This window comes from Cherax quadricarinatus, chromosome 24, assembly GCF_038502225.1.
Source record: "Cherax quadricarinatus isolate ZL_2023a chromosome 24, ASM3850222v1, whole genome shotgun sequence".
Taxonomy (NCBI): domain Eukaryota; kingdom Metazoa; phylum Arthropoda; class Malacostraca; order Decapoda; family Parastacidae; genus Cherax; species Cherax quadricarinatus.
Genome location: NC_091315.1, coordinates 35,657,597 through 35,679,844, shown reverse-complemented (window position 1 = coordinate 35,679,844; position 22,248 = coordinate 35,657,597). Strand labels below are relative to the sequence as shown.

The window sequence follows — 22,248 nt, the reverse complement described above, 5'->3', positions numbered from 1 at the left end:
AAGTCAGGAGTATCTGAGAGAGTTAGAGCTAAGGAAGCAGCAAGCAAGAGAGAGGTGAAGGTTTATAAATTAAAAGAGGAGGCAGTTTGGGTAAGATATGAACAGCTATTGGAGGATAGATGGGCTAGTGAGAGTATAGGCAATGGGGTCGTAGATGTATAGGGTAGGTTTAAGAATGTAGTGTTAGTGTTCATCAAAAGTTTGTGGTTACAGGAAAGTGGGTGTGGGAGGAAAAAAGAGCAATTGGTGGAATGATGATGTAAAGAGAGTAGTAAGGGAGAAAAAGTTAGCATATGAGAGGTTTTTACAAAGTAGAAGTAATGCAAGGAGGGAAAAGTATATATAGAGAAAAAGAGAGGTTAAGAGAGTGGTGAAGCAATGCAAAAAGAGAGCAAATGAGAGAGTGGCTGAGATGTTATCAATAAATTTTGTTGGAAATAAGAAAAAGTTTTGGAGTGAGATAAATAAGTTGAGGAAGCCTAGGGAACAAATAGATTTGACAGTTAAAATTAAGAGAGGAGAGTTATTAAATGGAAAGTTAGAGGCATTGGGAAGATGGAGGGAATATTTTGAGGAATTGTTAATTGATAATGAAGATAGGGAAGATGTGATTTCGTGTATAGGGAAAGGAGGAATAACATCTTGTAGGAGTGAGGAAAAGCCAGTTGTGAGTATGGGGGAAGTTTGTGAGGCAGTGAGTAGAATGGAAAGGGATAAGGCAACTGGGATTGATGGGATAAAGATAGAAATGTTAAAAGCAGGTGGGGATGTAGTTTTGGAGTGGTTGGTGCTATTATTTAATAAATGTATGGAAGAGGGTAAGGTACCTAGGGATTGGCAGAGAACATACATAATTCCTTTGTTTAAAGGTAAAGGGGACAAAAGAGAGTGCAAAAATTATAGGGGAATAAATCTGTTGAGCATACCTGGTAAAGTGGATGGTAGAGTTATTATTGAAAGAATTAAGAGTAAGATGGAGAGTAGGATAGCAGATGAACAAGGAGGCTTTAGGAAAGGTAAGGGGTGTGTAGACCAAGTGTTTACAGTGAAACATATAGGTGCAGTATTGAGATAAGAGTAAAGAGGTTTTTGTGGCATTTATGGATTTGGAAAAGGCGTATGACAGGGTGGATAGGGGGGCAGTGTGGCAGATGTTGCAGGTGTATGGAATAGGAGGTAGGTTACTGAAAGCAGTGAAGAGTTTTTACAAGGATAGTGAGGCTCAGGTTAGAGTATGTAGGAGAGAGGGAGATTATTTCCCAGAAAAAGTAGGCCTTAGACAAGGATGGGCAGTGTCACTGTTTTTTTTTTTTTTTTTTTTTTAACAAGTCGGCCATCTCCCACCAAGGCAGGGTGACCCAAAAAGAAAGAAAATCCCCAAAAAGAAAATACTTTTATCATCATTCAACACTTTCACCTCACTCACACATAATCACTGTTTTTGCAGAGGTGCTCAGAACACCACAGCTTAGAAGCATATACGTATAAAGATACACAACATATCCCTCCAAACTGCTAATATCCCGAACCCCCCCTTCAGAGTGCAGGCATTGTACATTTCCAGGACTCAAGTCCGGCTATACAAAAATAACCGGTTTCCCTGAATCCCTTCACTAAATATTACCCTGCTCACACTCCAACAGATCGTCAGGTCCCAAATACCATTCGTCTCCATTCACTCCTATCGAACACGCTCATGCATGCCTGCTGGAAGTCCAAGCCCCTCGCCCACAAAACCTCCCTTACCCCTTCCTTCCAACCTTTTCGAAGACGACCCCTACCCCGCCTTCCATCCCCTACAGATTTATATGCTCTCCATGTCATTCTACTTTGATCCATTCTCTCTAAATGACCAAATCACCTCAACAACCCCTCTTCAACCCTCTGACTAATACTTTTATTAACTCCACACCTTCTCCTAATTTCCACACTCCGAATTTTCTGCATAATATTTACACCACACATTGCCTTTAGACAGGACATCTCCACTGCCTCCAACTGCCTCCTCGCTGCTGCATTCACAACCCAAGCTTCACATCCATATAAGAGTGTTGGTACTACTATATTTTCATACATTCTCTTCTTTGCTTCCATAGATAGCATTTTTTGTCTCCACATATACCTCAATGCACCACTCACCTTTTTTCCCTCATCAGTTCTACTGGTTGTTCACTGGTTGTTCAGTATATTTATAGATGGGGTTGTAAGAGAAGTGAATGCACGGGTGTTCGCAAGAAGTCTGGGGTTAAAAGATAAAGAATCTAACTTCTGAAGAGAAGTTGCTGAGGTTGGTGGATGAGTTTGGTAGGGTATGTAAAAGAAGAAAATTAAAAGTGAATATAAGAAAGAGTAAGGTGATGAGGAAAAAAAATAGGTGATGAAAGATTAGATATCAGATTGGAGGGAGAGAGTATGGGGGAGGTGAATGTATTCAGATATTTAGGAGTGGACATGTCAGCAGATGGGTCTATGAAGGATGAGGTGAATCATAGAACTGATGAGGGGAAAAGGGTGAGTGGTGCAATTAGGAGTCTGTGGAGACAAAGAACTTTGTCCATGGAAGTAAAGAGGGAAATGTATGAGAGTATAGTTATACCAACACACTTATATGGGTGTGAAGCATGGGTGGTGAATGTTGCAACAAGGAGAAGGCTGGAGGCAGTGAAGATGTCATGTCTGAGGGCAATGTGTGGTGTGAATATAATGCAGAAAATTCGTAGTTTGGAAATTAGAAGGAGATGCGAGATTACCAAAACTATTATCCAGAGGGCTGAGGAGGGGTTGCTGAGGTGGTTTGGGCATGTAGAGAGGATGGAACAAAATAGAATGACTTCGAGAGTGTATAAATCTGTAGTGGAGGGAAGGCAGGGTGGGGGTCGGCCTAGGAAAGGTTGGAAGGAGGGGGTAAAGGAGGTTTTGTGTGCGAGGGGCTTAAACTTCCAGCAAGCATGCGTGAGCGAATTTGATAGGAGTGAGTTGAGACAAATGGTTTTTAAGACTTGACGTGCTGTTGGAGTGTGAGCAAGGTAACATTTATGAAGGGATTCAGGGAAACTGGCAGGCCGGACTTGAGTCCTGGAGATGGGAAGTACAGTGTTTGGACTTTGAAGGAGGGGTGTTAATGTTGTAGTTTTATAACTGTAGTGTAAGCATGCCTCTGGCAAGACAGTGATGGAGTGAATGATGAAAGTTTTTCTTTTTCGGGCCACCCTGCCTTGGTGGGAAACAGCCGATGTGTTAATAATAAATAAAAGAATGGTGATAAATAGTGCTTTAAACAGAGTAAAGCCACTATAACATATTAGCAAACTGAGAAATTGTTAATAAAGATTCAGTGTTATATAAATAATTTGCTGCTGGCTTTTTATTGTAATTTTGTGCTTAGTTTTTCAATAAATAATTTTTCAAATGATGGAATGCACATTTTTGTTTATAATTGTTGATTTTGCCATGTGCTGATATTCATGTTATTGTGATTTTTATCCAGGTAACCTTCCACTTAATGCAAGCTGTGAAGTATGCGAGAGAGATTGTGGAACTGAGCCCAAGTTGAACGACTGGTGGTGTTGTTGGTGTCACCGGTCAGCCCATGACATCTGCGTCAGTAGCATGGAAGAGGCAAGGCTTGTTTGTGTAATACATACAGTAAACAGAAAGTCTCTGTTACAGGCACAGTTAATGAAAATTACATTAATAGGCATGATATAATTAGGAGACATATTCTTTCAGCAAATGGAGAATTTGCTTTTTTTTGGCCTAAACCCAAACTGGCACGTGTTCAGTATGTTGTGGGATGTGAGGTAGGAGTAGATTTGTGTATTTTTTTTTTTTTGAAGATTTTAGAGAGTAAAGGTAAGTTAGATATCGGTCTGTAGTTATTTAGTTCTGTTGGATCACCTCCTTTGAGGATTGGGGTGACCCTTGCTGTCTTGAGTATGGATGGGAATATTGAAGACTCAACAGATTTGTTAAATAGTGTTGCAGTAATGGGCGACAGCACCTGAGCTGCCTTTTTATACATGACTGGTGGCAAGTTATTTAGGTCTCCTGCCTTGTTTTTTTAATGATTTAATTATTAGTGAGACTTCAGTAGGATTTGTTGGTGCTAGATACAGAGTATTTCGGTAATTACCAGTGGCTGAATATTTGCATTTGGGATTTTGCTTATTAGGTTTGATCCTGTAGTAGAAAAGAAGACATTAAGTTTCTTGGCAGTGTCTACAGGCAGTACGTGAGATTCGTCTGGTTTTGCTAAGTTAATCTCTCTGTTCTAGACGGTTTTCTAGAGCCCAAAATTTCAGAGAAGGTTTTCCAGGTCTTTTGCATATCACCTTGTATTTCATTAAATCTGTTTACATAATACAGTGGACCCCCGCTTAACGATCACCTCCCAATGCGACCAATTATGTAAGTGTATTTATGTAAGTGTGTTTGTACGTGTATGTTTGGGGGTCTGAAATGGACTAATCTACTTCACAATATTCCTTATGGGAACAAATTCGGTCAGTACTGGCACCTGAACATACTTCTGGAATGAAAAAAATATCGTTAACTGGGGGTCCACTGTACATTTGTTTGGACTTCTGTATTAGATTAGTAAGTAATTTCTTTTGTTATTAGACCCTGTCTGAATTGTTTTTCATACAGATGTTTTTTTATCAATGGATTTAAGGATAATACAGTAATACTGTATTTGTAAGCCATGGGCTGTTTAGTCTCTTAATCACAGAGCACTCCTAAACTATACACACTGATGACTGTCTCCACCAACCCACTGGTGCAGCAGCAAGTGTCATCATTGTGGAGCAAAAAATACCTCCTACCAAAAGAGTAATGTTTTTTGGTGAATATAATACATATAAATAATTTTTTTTTCAACAAGTTGGCCGTCTCCCACTGATAATAATAATAATAAGTTCACATTCTGAGAGTAATGTGTGGTGTGAATATTTTCCAGAGATGATAGAGCAGAATAGGATGACTAAGAGAATGTTTAAATTAGGGGTGGAAGGAAAGAGGGGTAAGGGTCATCTCAGAAAGGGTTGGTGGAGGGTGGTATAAGAAGTTGAGAGTGCTGGAACTTAAGCCTTCAGCATGCTTTTATAAACGTTTTAGATTAGAGTGAGTGGAGATAAGTATGTAGTTTTTTATGACTTAATGTGCTGTGGGAGTGTGAGCAAGGTAACATTTATGAAGGGATTTAGGAAAATTGATTAGCTGGATTTAAGTCCTGTAGGTGGGAAGTACAGTGCCTGCACTCTGAAGGCAGAGTGGGTATGTTGCAATTCAAAGGGTCACTTGCATTGTGATGCCTGTGCACTTCTGGCAAGGGCTAGTGTATGAATGTGTTTCTTTTTTATTTTTTGAGTCATCCTACCCTGGTGGGAGATAGCCTGTGTTAAAAATAAAATAATAATAATAATATAATAATGCTTTCGTTTGTCCTTTTGGGCCAGGCTGCATCGGTGGGATATGGCTGGTTTGTTGAAAGAAGAATACAATAATAATACGTAATAATAATAATAATAATAATAATAATGCACAAATAACTCTCACATAGGAGAGAGGAGCTTACGACGGCATTTTGGTCCGACTTGGACCATTTACAAAGTCACACTAATAGAAAAGAGTGAGGTAGCCAGTGTGACTGTAAATGAGTCAAGTCAGACTGAAATGTCATTGTGAGCTCCTCTCTCCTATGTGCAGGTTATTTGTGCATTGTTCCAGTCATGGTATTGTGCCTTTTTGTTCTTTAATAAAAATAATATAATTATAATGCAGCAATAATAGTAATTGTTTCAACAATCTGGCTGTATCCCACTGAGGCAGGGTTTCCTAAAAAGAAAAACAAAAGTTTTTCTTATTAATTTTGGAATTTATACAGGAGAAGGGGTTACTAGCCCCTTGCTCCCTTCAAAATAATAATGATAATGCTGTTTAAAGAATCATGTTTGAAATTGCCTTTTGAGTTCAAAATGACTGAAAATATCTTGCCAGATGTGACTCCCTAGTATTGCACCAGTAAAATTTCTAAAATGCCCAAATAGATTTTTTGAAACTTGAGTTATAAACTTTATTTAGATTTAATTTTATTTCAGCATTTACATATTTATTAAATGCAGCAAAGTTCTTAAGTAATTTGCCTTGTTCTCATTTTTTAATGCTTTGAATATATATATGTGATGCATGCCTGTGACACACCTGTGTGACATATCTGTGACTGGTGTCAACTTTTTTTTTTCTACCCTTATAGCTCGTCCTAAGGAAAGGCTTTTTTATTTACCAACTGGTCATCCATCCTGTTCCTGCTAGCATCTCATTTTGAGAGCTTTGCTCTTGAAGCCTGATCTGAGGCCAGACTTTGCTATTTATTGCTTAGTCAACATAAGTAGTAGCTAAACAGGAATTTTATCCAATATAGGTGTGTGATTTGGGAGAGCTGAAGGAGTGCATTGTGCCACCAAACTGTGTTCGGTTAAAATTATCAAGAATGAGAAAGCGTTTGCTGTTTAAGGAAGTTTTGCAACCAGAGATTCAGAACTGGAGTCCAGTGATTGTTATTGGTAAGAAATGAAAGGTTGTTTATTGTGTAGTGGGTAGAAGGATGTTGAGAAAAAAGCAGAACATGCAGTAAGATATACAGATTATTATGTAATTATATAACCATTTGCTTCTCAGTAAAATGGCATCTTCTCTTGCTTGTCAGATACAGGATTTTTCTTTACTGGATGTAATAAATATTTGTTGACTGCTAAATACTTCACAGCATTCAAAATGTAATTGCTTAAAATAATTTCTGGATCAAGTGATGGAGAGTTTGGTATACAACCATAAATCCACAACACAAAGGTTAAAAGTTATTGGTAAAAAGCCTGGCAGTTGAATGTACTGGAGCTATGGATCTAGATATCAGTCTGACTACATTTTCAAAGCGTCACCTTGAAACTGCAGTTAGACAGCAGAAGCAAGCTTGTATGCCTGCATCTATTTTTTTTGTGCAGAGAAAAGCACCTAGCAATTTTTTTTGACTTAGTATACTTAAAAATGTTTAATTCAAAAGCTTTGGAGCTGAGACTCTTTTGGAATAGACAATTTTTTTGTTTGATGCAAAAAACTATGCAAAATATTTCAATACCTTACCTGGTAAGGTATTGAAATATTCTATAGCTATGTACTCTATAGCTAGCTGCCAGACTGGCACTTATGCTATAGTAGGCTTTGTGCTGTAACTTTAAAAACATTTTTGTCCTTTTTTTTTGGAATAGGCTCTCTGATATTTTTATATATGTTGCAGAGCTCTTGTTTATATCTATACCTGATATTAGTCTATTCTAATATGCTTCTCAGAGATATTGTCATAGATCAACATATTTTCCTTTCATATATGTAATCTAGTTATTCCTGGCATTTTTTCTTTTCCTTCCTGCAAATTATTGTTTTAGCAACATGTGTTATTTCCAGTAGAATAGTATGTTTTTTTATCTAGTGACTGCACTGTCTTTTCTTATGTCACTTCTTTAACCCTTAAACTGTCCAAGCAGATCTATGTTCACATGCGTAGTGCTCCAAAAGTAGATCTACGTTTTTTTTTACATATTTTCAAATATAACAAAAAAAAAAAACGAAGATCAAAGTTTTTTTACACATTTTCAAATGTAAAAAAAAAAATAGAAGATCTACTTTTTTTACATACTTTCAAATGTTGAAAAAAACGTAGATCTACGTTTGGACAGTTTAAGGGCTAATGTGCTGTTGATGCATAAAGAAACTATTAATTGTGTAATTTTTATGTTTATTTTTTGCTAAGTTTATGTTTGAGTGTGTGTGTGTGTGTATTTGTGTTTTTTATGTGTATGTATTGAACTGAGACAGTATCATTAATAAAATGATGAGCTTTTAAACCAACTCTCATTGTATTGGCAGGAAACAGAAAATCAGGCAGCAATGAGGCCGAGAGTGTCTTGTCATCATTTCGAAATGTCCTGAATCCTGCGCAAGTCAGTGATCTGGCAGACCATCCTCCTGAGGAAGCTTTAGAATGGTGCCGCCTGCTTCCTTCAAACGTTGAATGTAGGGTAGTTGTTGCTGGAGGAGATGGCACAGTGGGATGGATATTTAATGTTATTCACAAGATGAATTTGGTGGTAAGTTTAATGTGTTTCTGATATCTTTGGGAGATTTTTAGGGTGAAGTAATATTTAAATGTATCTTATTGCACATTTCCATGTCCATGCTGTTAGAATATTAGATTTTTGAGGGGATAAAATATCGATCTTGCTGGAAATAAATACTACTTATATATTTGTTGGCATAAACATGACTGAATGGTGCCCTTTGTCCTGTAACCATGTTGATTTTTTTGTTATGTTTATGTGGATTTCTCCGAAGGGTGCTGTTTGTCCTGTAATCATGTCATTTTCTTTTGATGCTTATCTTACTTTCATCATTATTGTTTCAGACTTTATCAAATAAACTTTTATGATTAGTGGTAGAATAATAGTAAAAGATGAAGAGAAACTAGAAAAGGTCTTGAAGAAGGGTGAGAGTATTACCAAAACCATGGAACTCAAATGTATATGGTACTCTCCCTTGGTATATTACTGATCCCAAGGCAGTCCTGGGTATATCTTCCCATTATGTGTTACTGAACCTAAGGCAGTCCTGGGTATACCCTCCCATTATGTGTTACTGAACTCATGGTACAGTAACTGTATATTGTACTCTTCCATGATATATCACTGAACCCATAGTACTTAAGTACGTGTATATACTTTCATTTGGTGTGCTGCTAAAGTGTTGGTACTCTTTTGTATACTGCACTCTCATGGTGCAAGGTATTGATGAACCAATAGCACTCCAGTGTATATTCTCCCTTGCTAATGTCACTGAACCCATGGCACTAGTGTGTACTGTTTCATGGGGGTCCTGCCAAAAAAACATTACTGTATATACTGCATATATTTATTGAAGAACATGAAATTTACACACCTAATTTCAAGTTTAAAATAATGAGACTGAAACCAAACAAATTTCCTGGGTATTATTAATTCTTGAACTGTGTTTCATGTAGAACTATGTTGACTGTGTACTGAAGATGGGATACCACAAGCTTAGCTCTGCTGTAGTTACAAGTGATGGGAAAGTGATCCGGGAAACTGGACTTGTCCTTCTCTTCCTTGGATCAGATGTGAATGTTTCTCACTTTATAGGCACTGTGTTACCCCTGTGGGTTTAGCTCTTCCTCATGATTAAAATAAATTAAATGCTAATTGATGCTCACTGACTTTTGCTATTGCTCCCCCCCCCTCCCCCCAAATAAATCTTTGTCAAAAAAGGTCTAGGGATCTGGTAAATATTCTGGTACTATTAAAGAAATCAAGTCACCCACAAAACTAGGCTTCAGCACCACTTAATTGTTCAGTCACATACCTGGTAAAAGTAATTTACTAAAAAAAATTTGTTTGTTTATTTTGACATTTTTTATATTGCAGTAAGAGGGAAAAAGGATTATATAGTTAGAGGGTCCTGACAGGCAACGGTTTAAAGGTTAAGTTACAAGGACCTGGGGATACCACCCAGAATATACCACATCTCATTCACATTGATATTGACGTTTCTGATCACCAGCAAGGTCTGCACTCAGTATTTATCCAACAAGGGTATGGTGACCATTGGGTTTTGATGCATTCTTTTAACTCTAGGTGATTTTGATCATGGGATGGGTACAGCACCTGGTGGTCAAAAATGAAGGTCATTACTGAGCACAAATTGGTTGTTAGGACCTTACTGAAGACCACAGAGGTAAGTATCAGTGTAAGTAAGGTTTGGCATAAATATAATTTTATCTTTTTTTTTTTCTTTCTTTTTGAACACATCAGTTGTCTCCCACCAAGGTAGGGTGAACTCTTTCTTCCCCCCAAAAAAGGAAAAACATTCACCATCATTCATTCGATAGCTGTCCTGCCAGAGGTGCTCAGACAATATAATTCAAATGACCCTTCAGATTGTGACATCCCTCCTCCTCCCTCAGAGTGCAGGTATAGTATTTCAACTTTCAGGACTTAAGTCCAGCTAACCACCTAACTTCTTACAGAGAAGTCCATTGGTTGCTGTATTGCCACTTGGAACAGGCAATGATCTTTCCCGTGTACTTGGCTTTGGTGAAGGTCACACTAAATATGTGGATATAGTAGAATATCTGCAGGAAGTAGCCTCGGCAGAACCAGCAAAACTGGACCGATGGAGTGTTCGCTTTATTCCAAAATGGAAACTCGGTATGTTTGTGTTTCTCTTTATTAAACAGTTTATGTTCTTGCCCATTCAAGGCAAATCACTCAAGTTTGATAGGTTAAGTTTGTGAATAAACTTTTTTTAAGGCAAGGTTTTTATTGAGCCTAATTGCATACTCTTCAGTACATGGGGTTAATGGGTTTCATGAGTTTTATTGTTATAACCCAAGCTGAACATAGGCACACCATGCCACCCAGAATTTTACTTGAATATTTGTACTGTATTAAAAGTATGCACTATCAAATATTGTAATATTTTAGGCTAAAGCACCAATATATATCACTTGCACAGGACTGCCTATGTCTTCCAGTGAGCGCTTCATGAACAACTACCTTAGTGTTGGTGTCGATGCTCTGGTTACTCTCAACTTTGACCAGACGCGCAAGTTGCCATTTTATATATGTAACCGCTTGATCAATAAAGTAAGTTATGTATTTATATTTTTTTAACACATTGGCAATCTCTGCTGTAGATGTACATAGTCCTATTTTCCTATTTTTCATTATGTGTACAAGACCTATTTTTTCCCATATTGGTACTGTATTGTGTCATCTTTGGTATACAGTACTTTATAAGATCTTTCTTGCATAATGAGATTGTTTTGCTTTGGCCTTACAGAAATTAGCTCATCATTGTTTTGTGGGTAATAGTTAAGGAGTAGCCATGCTCTATGTACTGGCCATAATGTGTCATAGCACCATAATTTTTATAGTGCATATTTAAATTTGCCTCGGTGGGATACAGCCGGTTTGTTGAAAGAAAGATTTAAATTTGATTGAAGTTTTTAAATAAGAATTCAGAATTCCTTTGGGCACATTCAGAGTTTCAGTTTTAATGATGATAATACCAGTGCAAGAGAATAAAGTGTAATAGTTTGTTATTATTTTTTAAATTATGTTTGCCAGTAAATTTCATTTTTAACTTTAACTCTTAAAGTGTGCCAGGCCTAGATATTATATTTCCTGTATATAAGGCACATTATTGAAAAAAACTTTTTCTTACTGTTTGGAAGAGCATAGTTTGCTAAATAAAACTACAAAAATAAAAATGAAGTCAAAAGAAAACTTGAGATTGTATGTTGTGTTGAAGCTGGCAAAAAAATATTTATTGGTACTTGTCTGTAAAATCAGTATAAATGAACAAGGCTTACTGAATGTGTGTTTTCCTGTTACACAAAATTTTGGTGGTATTTCTTCTTTTTTGATGTCTAACACTATGCACATTATTTTATGATAATTATAATGTTTCAAGGTATTTTATTACTGTATGCCTTAGCTGCAGTTGTAGCATTTACAATAAACTAGTATAAATAATGGACTTGTTGTATCTGTTGATTGTTTTTATCTTCCAGTCTTATATACTATAAAGAAATCTTACGATATTGCAATGTGTCCTTATATGTTTACTGTTTTCCAGTATTTGTGTTTCATTTGTTAGCACCATGAAAAGTTTAACACATTTACATTTACAGTTGATCTACTTCACATTCGGGACTAAGGATATTTTTGAGCATGAATGTAAAGACTTGGACAAGAAGTTGGAGCTCTATATGGACAACCAGAAAGTGCAACTACCCAATCTCGAGGCTGTCGTGGTTCTCAACATCGCAAGCTGGGGTGCTGGAGTAAGGCCCTGGACAATGGGGGTTGGTTAGTTCATTTTTCTTCAATTGCATTTTATGTAGGATGTATCACATAAAATGTTTTGGCCAAAATTTTCTGTATTGATTTCCATAGCATTGTGACTGTAAAAGAATTCTTAATGATATGGGTAGTTTTTCCCTGTATCTCTCGTAGCTTTACCACTTTACCATGGTGGGGAGAAAGGTTGAGTTTTTTTTTTTTTTATTAAACAAGTTTGGGTACACCCACAGTATGGGGCTACCATATTCTCTGTGATAGTTACATTGGGTGAACCAACAGCTTGTATTCGAGGAACTTATCCCCTTTTTTCCCAGGGTGCATTCTATTCTCAGAGAAGCACTTCCAGTTAAGTGCCTATCAGTTCTCTTTTGGCTTAAACTGCAGTTGTGTGCTGGGAAGAGTATGAGTTGGCTACCTTTGTGATGATAGTATGTTGAGACAGACATATTTTTATTCTGAAATATTTTTTTTTCACTCCCTCTACCATGTCTTCTAGTTTCTGCACAAGAATGATCCCTTTGATTGACTCTAGCATGGATATGGCTTATGTTTTATCAGACTACCCATGTTGTGTACCTGGTTGACAAATTAGGTTCTGGTAAATCCAGAGTTGCTGTTCATATGAAACCAACTTACACTAGAGTAACTATGTCAGAACTTTTGCTGGACACAGTTTATTTTAATAATTTTTCTAAGGATGGTGATAGTTTCAACTGACTCAGTAGTATGGTAAGGTCCTTGTTTCTAGAGTTGATAAGGTTTATTCATGTAATTTTTCCTCCTTTGAAAATTAATGGAAGGCAGATGAATATGGTGCTTGGTTTAACAGTTTTGTCATTAAAGGTTGAAAATTCACTATCCACTTGTTAATCCTAGGATTTATAGGCTATAATGCTTGAATGTGAGTTTTGAGGGTAGCATTCACTTCTATATGACACTACTATTATTTCCCAGGTGTACACTCATTCCTCCAAAATGTCTAAATGAAGTCAGCTGTGGTAAAATTGACCTCTCCAACACTGATAACTAACCTGAAACAATTAAAAAATTAAGCCTAGTAATCCCTAGCACATATGGATCCTCAATATTCATGGTGGTAGTTTTGTTGAGGGTGTTTTGCTTACAAAATTTGTACAAAACAGTGAAGCTTCTATATTTTCTACATCTTTATTCACTATTTTTGGCCTTTCACTGAAAGGTGTATATGTAAAAGTATTAGCCTCTTGCACAGTACAGGAGCATCACTGTCATTGCCTGACCTAATTGTTGGGAACAACAGTGGGATTGATCGGATCATGCATGTGTAGTCACACTACACATGCATAGAAAACATAGAAAAGAACAAGAATATGAAAATAAGAAAAAATCTAGGCAATGAAAAATTTGACATTAGATAGGAAGGAGGGAGGAAACGAAGGTATTTAGATACTACATGTTTTTGGGAGCAGATACGTGTATAAAAATGAAGTGAAAGACAATAAATGAGGGAAATAAGGTATGTGGAGTGTTGGGATATCTGTGGAATGAAAATTTTATCAGTGTATGCAACAAGGTGAATGCAATTGAGTATAGTGGGACCATCTCTCTTCTATGAATCTGAGGCATGATCTTTGAATGTTGCAATGAGGAAGAGGCTGGGGCAATGGAGATGGTGGTGATGGTGTGTGTGTATCATGTAGAAAATAAGGAGCATAGAAATCAGATGGTGTGGTGGTATGAAAAGCATAATTCAGATAGCAAAAGATGAGTTGTTACAATGGTTTGGTTATATACAAAAGATATAGCAGACTAGGCTGACCATGAGGCTGTACAAATCTGGGGTGGATAGAAGAAAAGGAAGGAAGGCTAGAGGCAAGGAGAGGGTGGAAGAAAAATTAAGTGATTGGTGCTTGATCTTCCAGGAGGCATGTGCAAGCATGTTTGATCAGAGTGAGTAAAGAGAAATAGTTCTAGGGATTTGATGTACTGTTGTAGTGTGAGCAAAGTAATATGAAGGGAATCAGGAATACCATATAGCTGTACCTAAGTTCGGGAGATGGGAGGTACAGTCCCTGCACTCTTCATTGATGGGGTTACCGAGGTTTGACGGTTAATTTGAAATTTAATGTTGACACATTTCTGAAAAGACAGATAACAAGTGAGAGTAAATATGGTTTCTTCTATGGGTGAGCCTGCCTTGGTGGGAAATGGCTGATGTTTTAAAATCTTAATAAATAAAAATGAAAGTAATGTTATTTTGTAGTGTACACTTTTAGCTTAATGAACACTTCATTGTTTTAACTTGAAGGAGGAGCTGATGCACCCAAGCAAGACTTTAGCGATGGACTCTTAGAAGTATTTTGTCTTGTGTCGTCGTTTCATATTGCGCAGTTACAACTTGGTATAAGTGAACCCATCAGACTTGGCCAATGTTCATCTTTAAAGGTATGCAGTGTTCATCTCTTTTATTAGAAAAGGATATTGAAATTCTTTAGACTAGAAAAATATATTGTGAGGACATAAGATTATTGAGTAGGCAGAAGTTACATAGCATTAGAGCATGATTCAATATGTGCTGTTAGTGTGTGAGCAAGTTAATATACTGTACAAGAGGATTCAGATAAATTGATTAGACATACTTGGATTCTGGGAATAGGAGGTACAGTGCCTGCACTTTCAAAGATGGGTGAGGATGTTGCAGTTCAGAGGGTCATTGACAAAATTTTCTTTTTCTCTAACAGCTGTGCCTGAAAGGAATGGCTCCAATGCAGATTGATGGTGAGCCTTGGGAGCAGTACCCAGGTACCATTGTGGTCTCACACAGTCATCAAGCCTCAGTCCTTCTCAGAGATTAGTTCTCCTTACTGGCCACATGTTGCTATTATAAAGGTTTCATGTATACATTATGCAAGTCATGTAATACTTCACTGCAGTTTTTACACTATAATAGTAGATTATTTTATATTCTTTGTTATATTCATCTCTTAAAAAGGCTTTTTAGTTGACGTGTAATGTAAGCATGATGATATGTACAACAGTTGGTTAGATCGTGTATTATTTTGATGATACTCAAGACCGTTGCTAGTCAAGAGACATTAGTCTATGTGCAAAACATTTGACTTTGACTTGGTCACCAGTCAAGATGCACTATTCTCTATATCCTCTAAACATTTCCCTTTCTTGAGAGAAATGAGAATCTTTTGTAGAATCCTCCTCAGAAAATTTAAACTGTTTCCACATATAAAAATCTGAAGAAATACTTCAAACATTTGCTTGTTTTTACATGGTAGTTGGCTATCACGTAGGTCACTGTCACTACATAGCACTGAGAACCATGAATGTGTGCAAAGTATATACAAATGAGAAAAATAGCAAAAGAAACAAAAAAAGAAAAAACAAGGAAGTAGAGCTCCAGTTCTTTGCATTAGGAGCTTTTGATGGGTCCATTAGCTACAAATAGATACATGTATGTACTTACACTCACACTGCACCACCTGTCGTCTCCACATTTTCTCCACCTTCACATAGCTCCTGCAGTTATTATAGTTTTCTCAATCTTTAACTTTCTTCATTTCACCTCCTTAGTTCTGTTGATTCTTATTTTTTCCAACTCCTTTCTTATATATGCTTGTTGGGCAGTCCTGCTTTGCACACATTATTGTTTCTTAGTGAAAATTCTTGGCAATGGCTTCACAAATATGAGAGTAACAGGGAGAAATCTTTGGCAAACATTTAGAGTATAATTTTAAGGGTCTTCAGTGCTTGAAGGCATTGGAAATAGTATATTTAGAAGATAATATTATGCAAGAAAACTTACTTTTAACAGAGCTCTCACAAAAGTCAAATCACCAAAGATGCATAGGAAGTATTTATAGTATTTATTATTAGAGAGAAAAACTATTGACCATGAATTTTGTATTACTGTATATATTTTATAAAGATAAGGGAACTGTAGACTATTTTGTATGAATACATTTTATTTTAGATATTGTATATTATTTTTTTTTATTTCATAAATAGCTTGGATAATAACATTTCACCCAACATTGGGCTTTTTCAAATAGTACTGTACTTGAAAAAGTCTAATGTTGGGTGGAGCTTGGATAATGTTTCTCAGTAGTTTCTCATTACACCAGAAACAATTATATCATTAGTTTTGTCAAATATTGCTTAAAATCATTCACTTTCTTGTAGGAAGAAATTCTTTGTTTATTGTAAAGTAGGTTAATCAAGTGTCAGGTTCCTAAGATTCTTATATCAGTATTTATAATGTATATAGCTCTGATATAAAATTTAGTTAGTTTCATGCCAATATTAATAAACAAATATTTTTTTTCATACACATTCCTGGTTGTTTTATAATATTATACAGTGTAGTTATTATGAATAGGACTTAAGAAAAAATCAGTATTTTTAATGTAAGCAAAAATCATTGTATTAAATGGATTAACTTAATGGTGATGTGAGGTGTGTTATTTATCCCGTAAAGTATTTTTTGAAGTATATTGTCAATATCATGTTCATCCTAGAATTAAGTTCACTATACTATTGCATGTCATGGATTTCACAACACAGAGTACTGGGTAAGCTATATATCATTATTTTTACAACAAATTTGCCATATCCCACCAAGGCAGGGTGGCCCAAAAAGAAAAATGAGTTTCTCTTTTTAAATTTAATAATTTATACAGGAGAAGGGGTTACTAGCCCCTTGCTTCCAGCATTTTAGTCGCCTCTTACGACACGTATGGCTTACGGAGGAAGAATTCTGTTACACTTCCCTATGGAGAATCATTAAAATTACCAGCATATTTTAAGTTATATACAGACTTACAGTAAGTCTACCAGTTTTTGAGAATGTCCATTTCCCACCAAGGTAGGGTAACTCAAAGAAGAAAACATATTCACAACTTATGTGTAAATTACCTAGGAAAACCCATTAAAGTCACATTGACTCATTTCCAATGGGAGTCAATGAAAATAACACTGCTTCTAATCCCCCCTTCAAGAGAGGTTTCTTGAAACTGGTGAGGGGTTCTTGTTACATGGAATTTGACATGCCCCTCCCTTCCATGGATCAAATCTTGAATGCTTCCCATTTCCCCAAGGTCTTGTATGACCCCTATGGGTTTAGCACTCCTCCATTATAATAATCTTTTCCCTGTAATATATAATTGTTTGCAGATAACAGAACATAAGAAAGGAGGAGCACTGCAGCAGGCCTGTTGGCCCATACTAGGCAGGTCCTTTACAATCCATCCCACTAACAAAACATTTGCCCAACCAATTTTCAATGCTACCCAAAAAAATAAGCTCTGTTAACCCTATCCACTCACATGCAAGTCCCACTCAAATCCAACCCCTCTCACTCATGCATTTAGCAAACCTAAATTTGTTTAGCCTCATCAACTTCCACTCATCAACTACCCTATTTCCAAACCAATACTTTCCTATATCCTTTCTAGAACAAGCATGAAAGTTGCCCCAATAGAATATATGGAGAAATTATGAACATAAGAAGGTATTCCAGCAAGCAAGGATGCTCAAGGGTGACAAATTCTAACTACTTAGTGGAGGGGCACCTAGCAATTCTGTGAAGATTTTCCTTGCAGTCTAACATTTGATGTCTTGTTTATCAGAGAGTATGCCAACTTTATTTCAGACACCTTGAATACCCTGATATGCTTCCTTTATTCACCTTCTCAGATGGTCCCATTCTTTGATTTTCTATCACTGATTTGCTTCATCAACTGTGACCTCTATCCCTTTAGTCATTGTTCTCTCAGCACCTTCCTCACAGAGTGCAACTGACAAGTGAAGTATTAGCAGCAGCAGCAACACACAGCAAGAGGCATTCTTGAGCTTCCCCAGCACTCGGGCTTTGGCCCAAAGCTGGGGTGTGGCTCCAAAGGATCCTGTACCGCTTGCTGCCTTTGCACTTCCTGACATTGTCTGCTGCTATGCAGCTGCCTCACCCTTCGAGCCCAGTGTGGGCGGGGTTTGAGGCAGCCTAAGGTGTCTAGCTTCTCCCTCTGAACCCCATTGGGGGTGGGGATTGAGGCTGGGCCTGAGGACAACTGGTCCCAGATGATGAGGAGGTACTTGTACCTCCTCCCATAGCAAACATTGGTCTGAGACACTCCCACGACAGGGAGCCAAGGCCGGGCCACCTCATGGAAAAGGCCCGGGCCGGGCTATAATACTAGCGAATCTACAACAACAAGCACCTTCCTTTAAAGTTGGTGCCTTGATGCTGATGAGTGGCTTTTTATCCAAGGAACCGGACATGCCCTCTCCTTCCTTGGATCAAACCTGATTGCTTCTCATTTCTCTGCTGTATGACCTATATGGATTTTGGTCATAAACCCATTCCCATGATGTATAACCCCTATGGGTTTAGCACTCCCACATGAATGTAATAATCTGCTACAGGTCTGGTATTTTCAAATAAATGTACAGTGCTGTAATAATAATGTAAAACAATAGTAATGTCTGATGCCTTATCATTTAAACTAACAAACAGCAACACAAAAATTGTTTTAACAATGTACAGTACATTATTGTTACAAAACTAATATTCATTTCATTTATGTTGAAAAGGCCCTGGTTATACACAGCACTTAAAAACAAAACACAAAAGTTTATTTCTTTGTAAAGGTTACAATGTGTGTTTACATTTCATAATCTGATTGGTACAAAGAAAGCCACTATCATGCCAGTACATGAATACTTAAGTCTAGACAGGCAAAGAGTGGCAAGTTTCAGATATTCAATATTTTACTCTGTTATTAATATGTGGTAGTACAACTTATGATACAAACATACATTTTTAGGTTTGTAATAATGGTTTAATAGATAAGGGATAATAAAATATCTAGGAGAGTTGCTTCAAATCTGATTAGTAATTAGCATAGTGTGAGTATGGTTATTGGTGAGAGATGAGATGATTTTTAAGTAAAGCCCTAAATTGATTTGTGGGCAGGGGATCTCTTGCTGGTTTGGGTAGTCATCCTGTCCATGGTCTGCATCATCCAGTCTGTGGTCTGGATCATCTTGTTTGTGGTCTGCATCTTGTTCGTGGTCTGCATCATCTTGTTCGTGGTCTGCATCATCTTGTTCGTGGTCTGCATCATCTTGTTCGTGGTCTGCATCATCTTGTTCGTGGTCTGCATCTTGTTCGTGGTCTGTATCATCTTGTTCGTGGTCTGCATCATCCTGTTCGTGGTCTGCATCTTGTTCGTGGTCTGCATCATCTTGTTCGTGGTCTGCATCATCTTGTTCGTGGTCTGCATCTTGTTCGTGGTCTGCATATTGTTCGTGGTCTGCATCTTGTTCATGGTCTGCATCTTGTTCGTGGTCTGCATCATCTTGTTCGTGGTCTGCATCATCCTGTTCGTGGTCTGCATCTTGTTCGTGGTTTGCATCATCTTGTTTGTGGTCTGCATCATCCTGTCCGTGGTCTGCATCATCTTGTTCGTGGTCTGCATCATCCTTTCCGTGGTTTGCATCATCCTTGTTCGTGGTCTGCATATTGTTCGTGGTCTGCATCTTGTTCATGGTCTGCATCATCTTGTTCGTGGTCTGCATCATCCTGTTCGTGGTCTGCATCTTGTTCGTGGTTTGCATAATCTTGTTCGTGGTCTGCATCATCCTGTCCGTGGTCTGCATCATCTTGTTCGTGGTTTGCATCATCCTTTCCGTGGTCTGCATCATCCTTGTTCGTGGTCTGCATATTGTTCGTGGTCTGCATCTTGTTCGTGGTCTGCATCATCTTGTTCGTGGTCTGCATCATCCTGTTCGTGGTCTGCATCTTGTTCGTGGTTTGCATCATCTTGTTTGTGGTCTGCATCATCCTGTCCGTGGTCTGCATCATCTTGTTCGTGGTCTGCATCATCCTTTCCGTGGTCTGCATCATCCTTGTTCGTGGTCTGCATATTGTTCGTGGTCTGCATCTTGTTCATGGTCTGCATCATCTTGTTCGTGGTCTGCATCATCCTGTTCGTGGTCTGCATCTTGTTCGTGGTTTGCATAATCTTGTTCGTGGTTTGCATCATCCTGTCCGTGGTCTGCATCATCTTGTTCATGGTCTGCATCATCCTTTCCGTGGTCTGCATCATCCTTGTTCGTGGTCTGCATATTGTTCGTGGTCTGCATCTTGTTCGTGGTCTGCATCATCTTGTTCGTGGTCTGCATCATCCTGTTCGTGGTTTGCATCATCTTGTTCGTGGTCTGCATCATCCTGTCCGTGGTCTGCATCATCTTGTCCGTGGTCTGCATCATCTTGTCCGTGGTCTGCATCATGTCCGTGGTCTGCATCAGTGTGTCAATAACGACCGTCACCGCCTCTCATTCCTAACACAATAACGTGCGGTTCTTTCACTGCCATTTGGTAATACAAATGTACTCAACTTTCCCTTTAATTGTGTACACAGGTTAACAGTTACATAATGCATCATCTTTCCAGGTGCCTCCTTGAGAGGCTCTTGATGCAAGGAATTGGATCGATCCTTCCCCTTGACTGGCCTTGAATATTATGTCCTTCCCCAGGCGCCACATGACCTCGTAGTACAGCACTCTCACTTATCTAAATCATAAAAATAAACATTCCTTGTAAAAAAGTATCCTTAAAAATAAACATTCGTTGTAAAAAATATCCTTAAAAATAAACATTCGTTGTAAAAAATATCCTTAAAAATAAACATTCCTTGTAAAAAAATATTCTTAAAAATAAACATTCATTGTAAAAAAATCCTTAAAAATAAAAATTTTTTGTAAAAAAAATCCTTAAAAATAAACATTCTTTGTAGAAAAATATTAAAAATAAAATTTTTCCTTTTGTTTTAGACTGAAAAAGTCAGGTGTGGTAAAAAAAAAAAATCAGTGCATATTAGTACTGTATATTTTTTGATTAACGTTGAAATACAGTTTTTTTGAAGGGATGTCTACAATACTTCGGTACTGCTGTAGAACTTTTAGCCCCATAATACAATGGGGGGAGGGGTCTTTTCTCTCGTAGCATTTTGCTTGTAGGTTGTCATGGTCAGACATGTGGATGATTGCGCTACGCGGCACATAACCGCCGCTCATGGCTAAATGTTTTTTCAGACATGTCGTAGAAATATAGAAGTGATCGGCGCCCGTGTCTACGATCAGATCGGCTGGTGAATCATTGTAATAGCGAGAGAAATTGGCACGAAGAGCACAACCAAAATTAACCGGCTTTTTCATGTCCCTAGGCATATTCTATTATGTTTTTTGGAAAACCAGTTTTGATTTGCCACGTGAGAAATCCAGAGCCATACCATAGCGAATCAGCGTCCGAATGTCCAGAAATGCAACAGGCTCTATTCTGCGCTCGAAGTAATTATCAAACTCGGGTGGAAGCACTAAGACGTCGATATAGATTTATTATCCATTCTCAAATTTCGCGATAACATCTTTTACCAACCCAATCTCCACGCCCCTTCTCTCCTCCCACAATTTTAAAACAATGTTTGAGTAGCCAGAAATGCGCTCCAGGAGGCCTAGAGTTTGGGCCAGCCTGTGCTGTATGAAGGTGTTCGAAGTACCAGTGTCAACAAGCATCTTGCATTCAGTGCCGTTAATGGTGACGGGGAGTAAATTCATCTCCTGCTCCATGGAAACCCAGGGCCTGCTGCTAAATGATGGTGGCCTGTTCACTAGTGTTGGAGGTGGCTCCAGGTACACATTAATACTATCGAATTTTCTTAAAAGTCTGGCGCTGCGGCGACACCCGCGTCTGGTGATACGACCTGAGCGCAACTTCATCCTCCCAACACCCGGCTAGAGAACGTTTTAACAAACTTGGTAAATATGAACAACTGTTACTAATGATTTTGATTTAATATCAAAGACAATCGTCTAATATAGTCAGAGAGTCATGTTTACCTTCATGTACAATTGAACAAATATTACTATTACGATTTAATATCAAAGATAATTAGGTAATATAGTGAAGTGTCAGATAATTTTTTCAGAGAGAGGGAGAGTGAGAGAGGGAGAGAGATAGTGAGAGATAGAGTGAGAGGAGGAGAGAGAGTGTGTGAGAGTGAGAGACAGAGAAAGAGAGAGAGGGGAGAGAGTGTGAGTGAGAGAGAGGGGAGAGAGTGTGAGTGAGAGAGAGGGGAGAGAGTGTGTGAGTGAATGAGAGAGAGAGAGAGAGCATAATGGTACTGAAGGACACTGTAATGATTATGAAGAAAATGTGACGATAGTGATGAATACTGTGTGAGGATAGTGAAGAATATTGTGATAAAAGTGAAGAATATTGTGAAAGTGAATACTGTGTAATAATAATGTGATAATAATGTGTAAT

The 22,248-nt window shown here is 37.8% G+C and overlaps 1 protein-coding gene across 7 annotated transcripts in view; it reads left to right on the top strand.

Annotated features, from left to right (window-relative positions):
• Nucleotides 1-16,382, top strand: part of Dgkepsilon (diacylglycerol kinase epsilon) — a 30,188-nt gene extending 13,806 nt beyond the window's left edge. For 6 of the 7 annotated variants that reach the window (XM_070088361.1, XM_070088364.1, XM_070088365.1 and 3 more), the window contains 8 exons: nucleotides 3,488-3,618; nucleotides 6,422-6,563; nucleotides 7,924-8,144; nucleotides 10,094-10,274; nucleotides 10,582-10,712; nucleotides 11,762-11,939; nucleotides 14,221-14,357; nucleotides 14,654-16,381. In XM_070088361.1, the coding sequence (XP_069944462.1) occupies nucleotides 3,488-3,618; nucleotides 6,422-6,563; nucleotides 7,924-8,144; nucleotides 10,094-10,274; nucleotides 10,582-10,712; nucleotides 11,762-11,939; nucleotides 14,221-14,357; nucleotides 14,654-14,767 (1,235 nt within the window). In that variant the 3' untranslated portion in view covers nucleotides 14,768-16,381. Of the gene's footprint in view, nucleotides 1-3,487; nucleotides 3,619-6,421; nucleotides 6,564-7,923; nucleotides 8,145-10,093; nucleotides 10,275-10,581; nucleotides 10,713-11,761; nucleotides 11,940-14,220; nucleotides 14,358-14,653 lie in introns of all 7 variants that reach the window. The other variant, XR_011392386.1, reaches the window with a different exon arrangement.
• The last annotated feature ends 5,866 nt before the right edge of the window (nucleotides 16,383-22,248 follow it).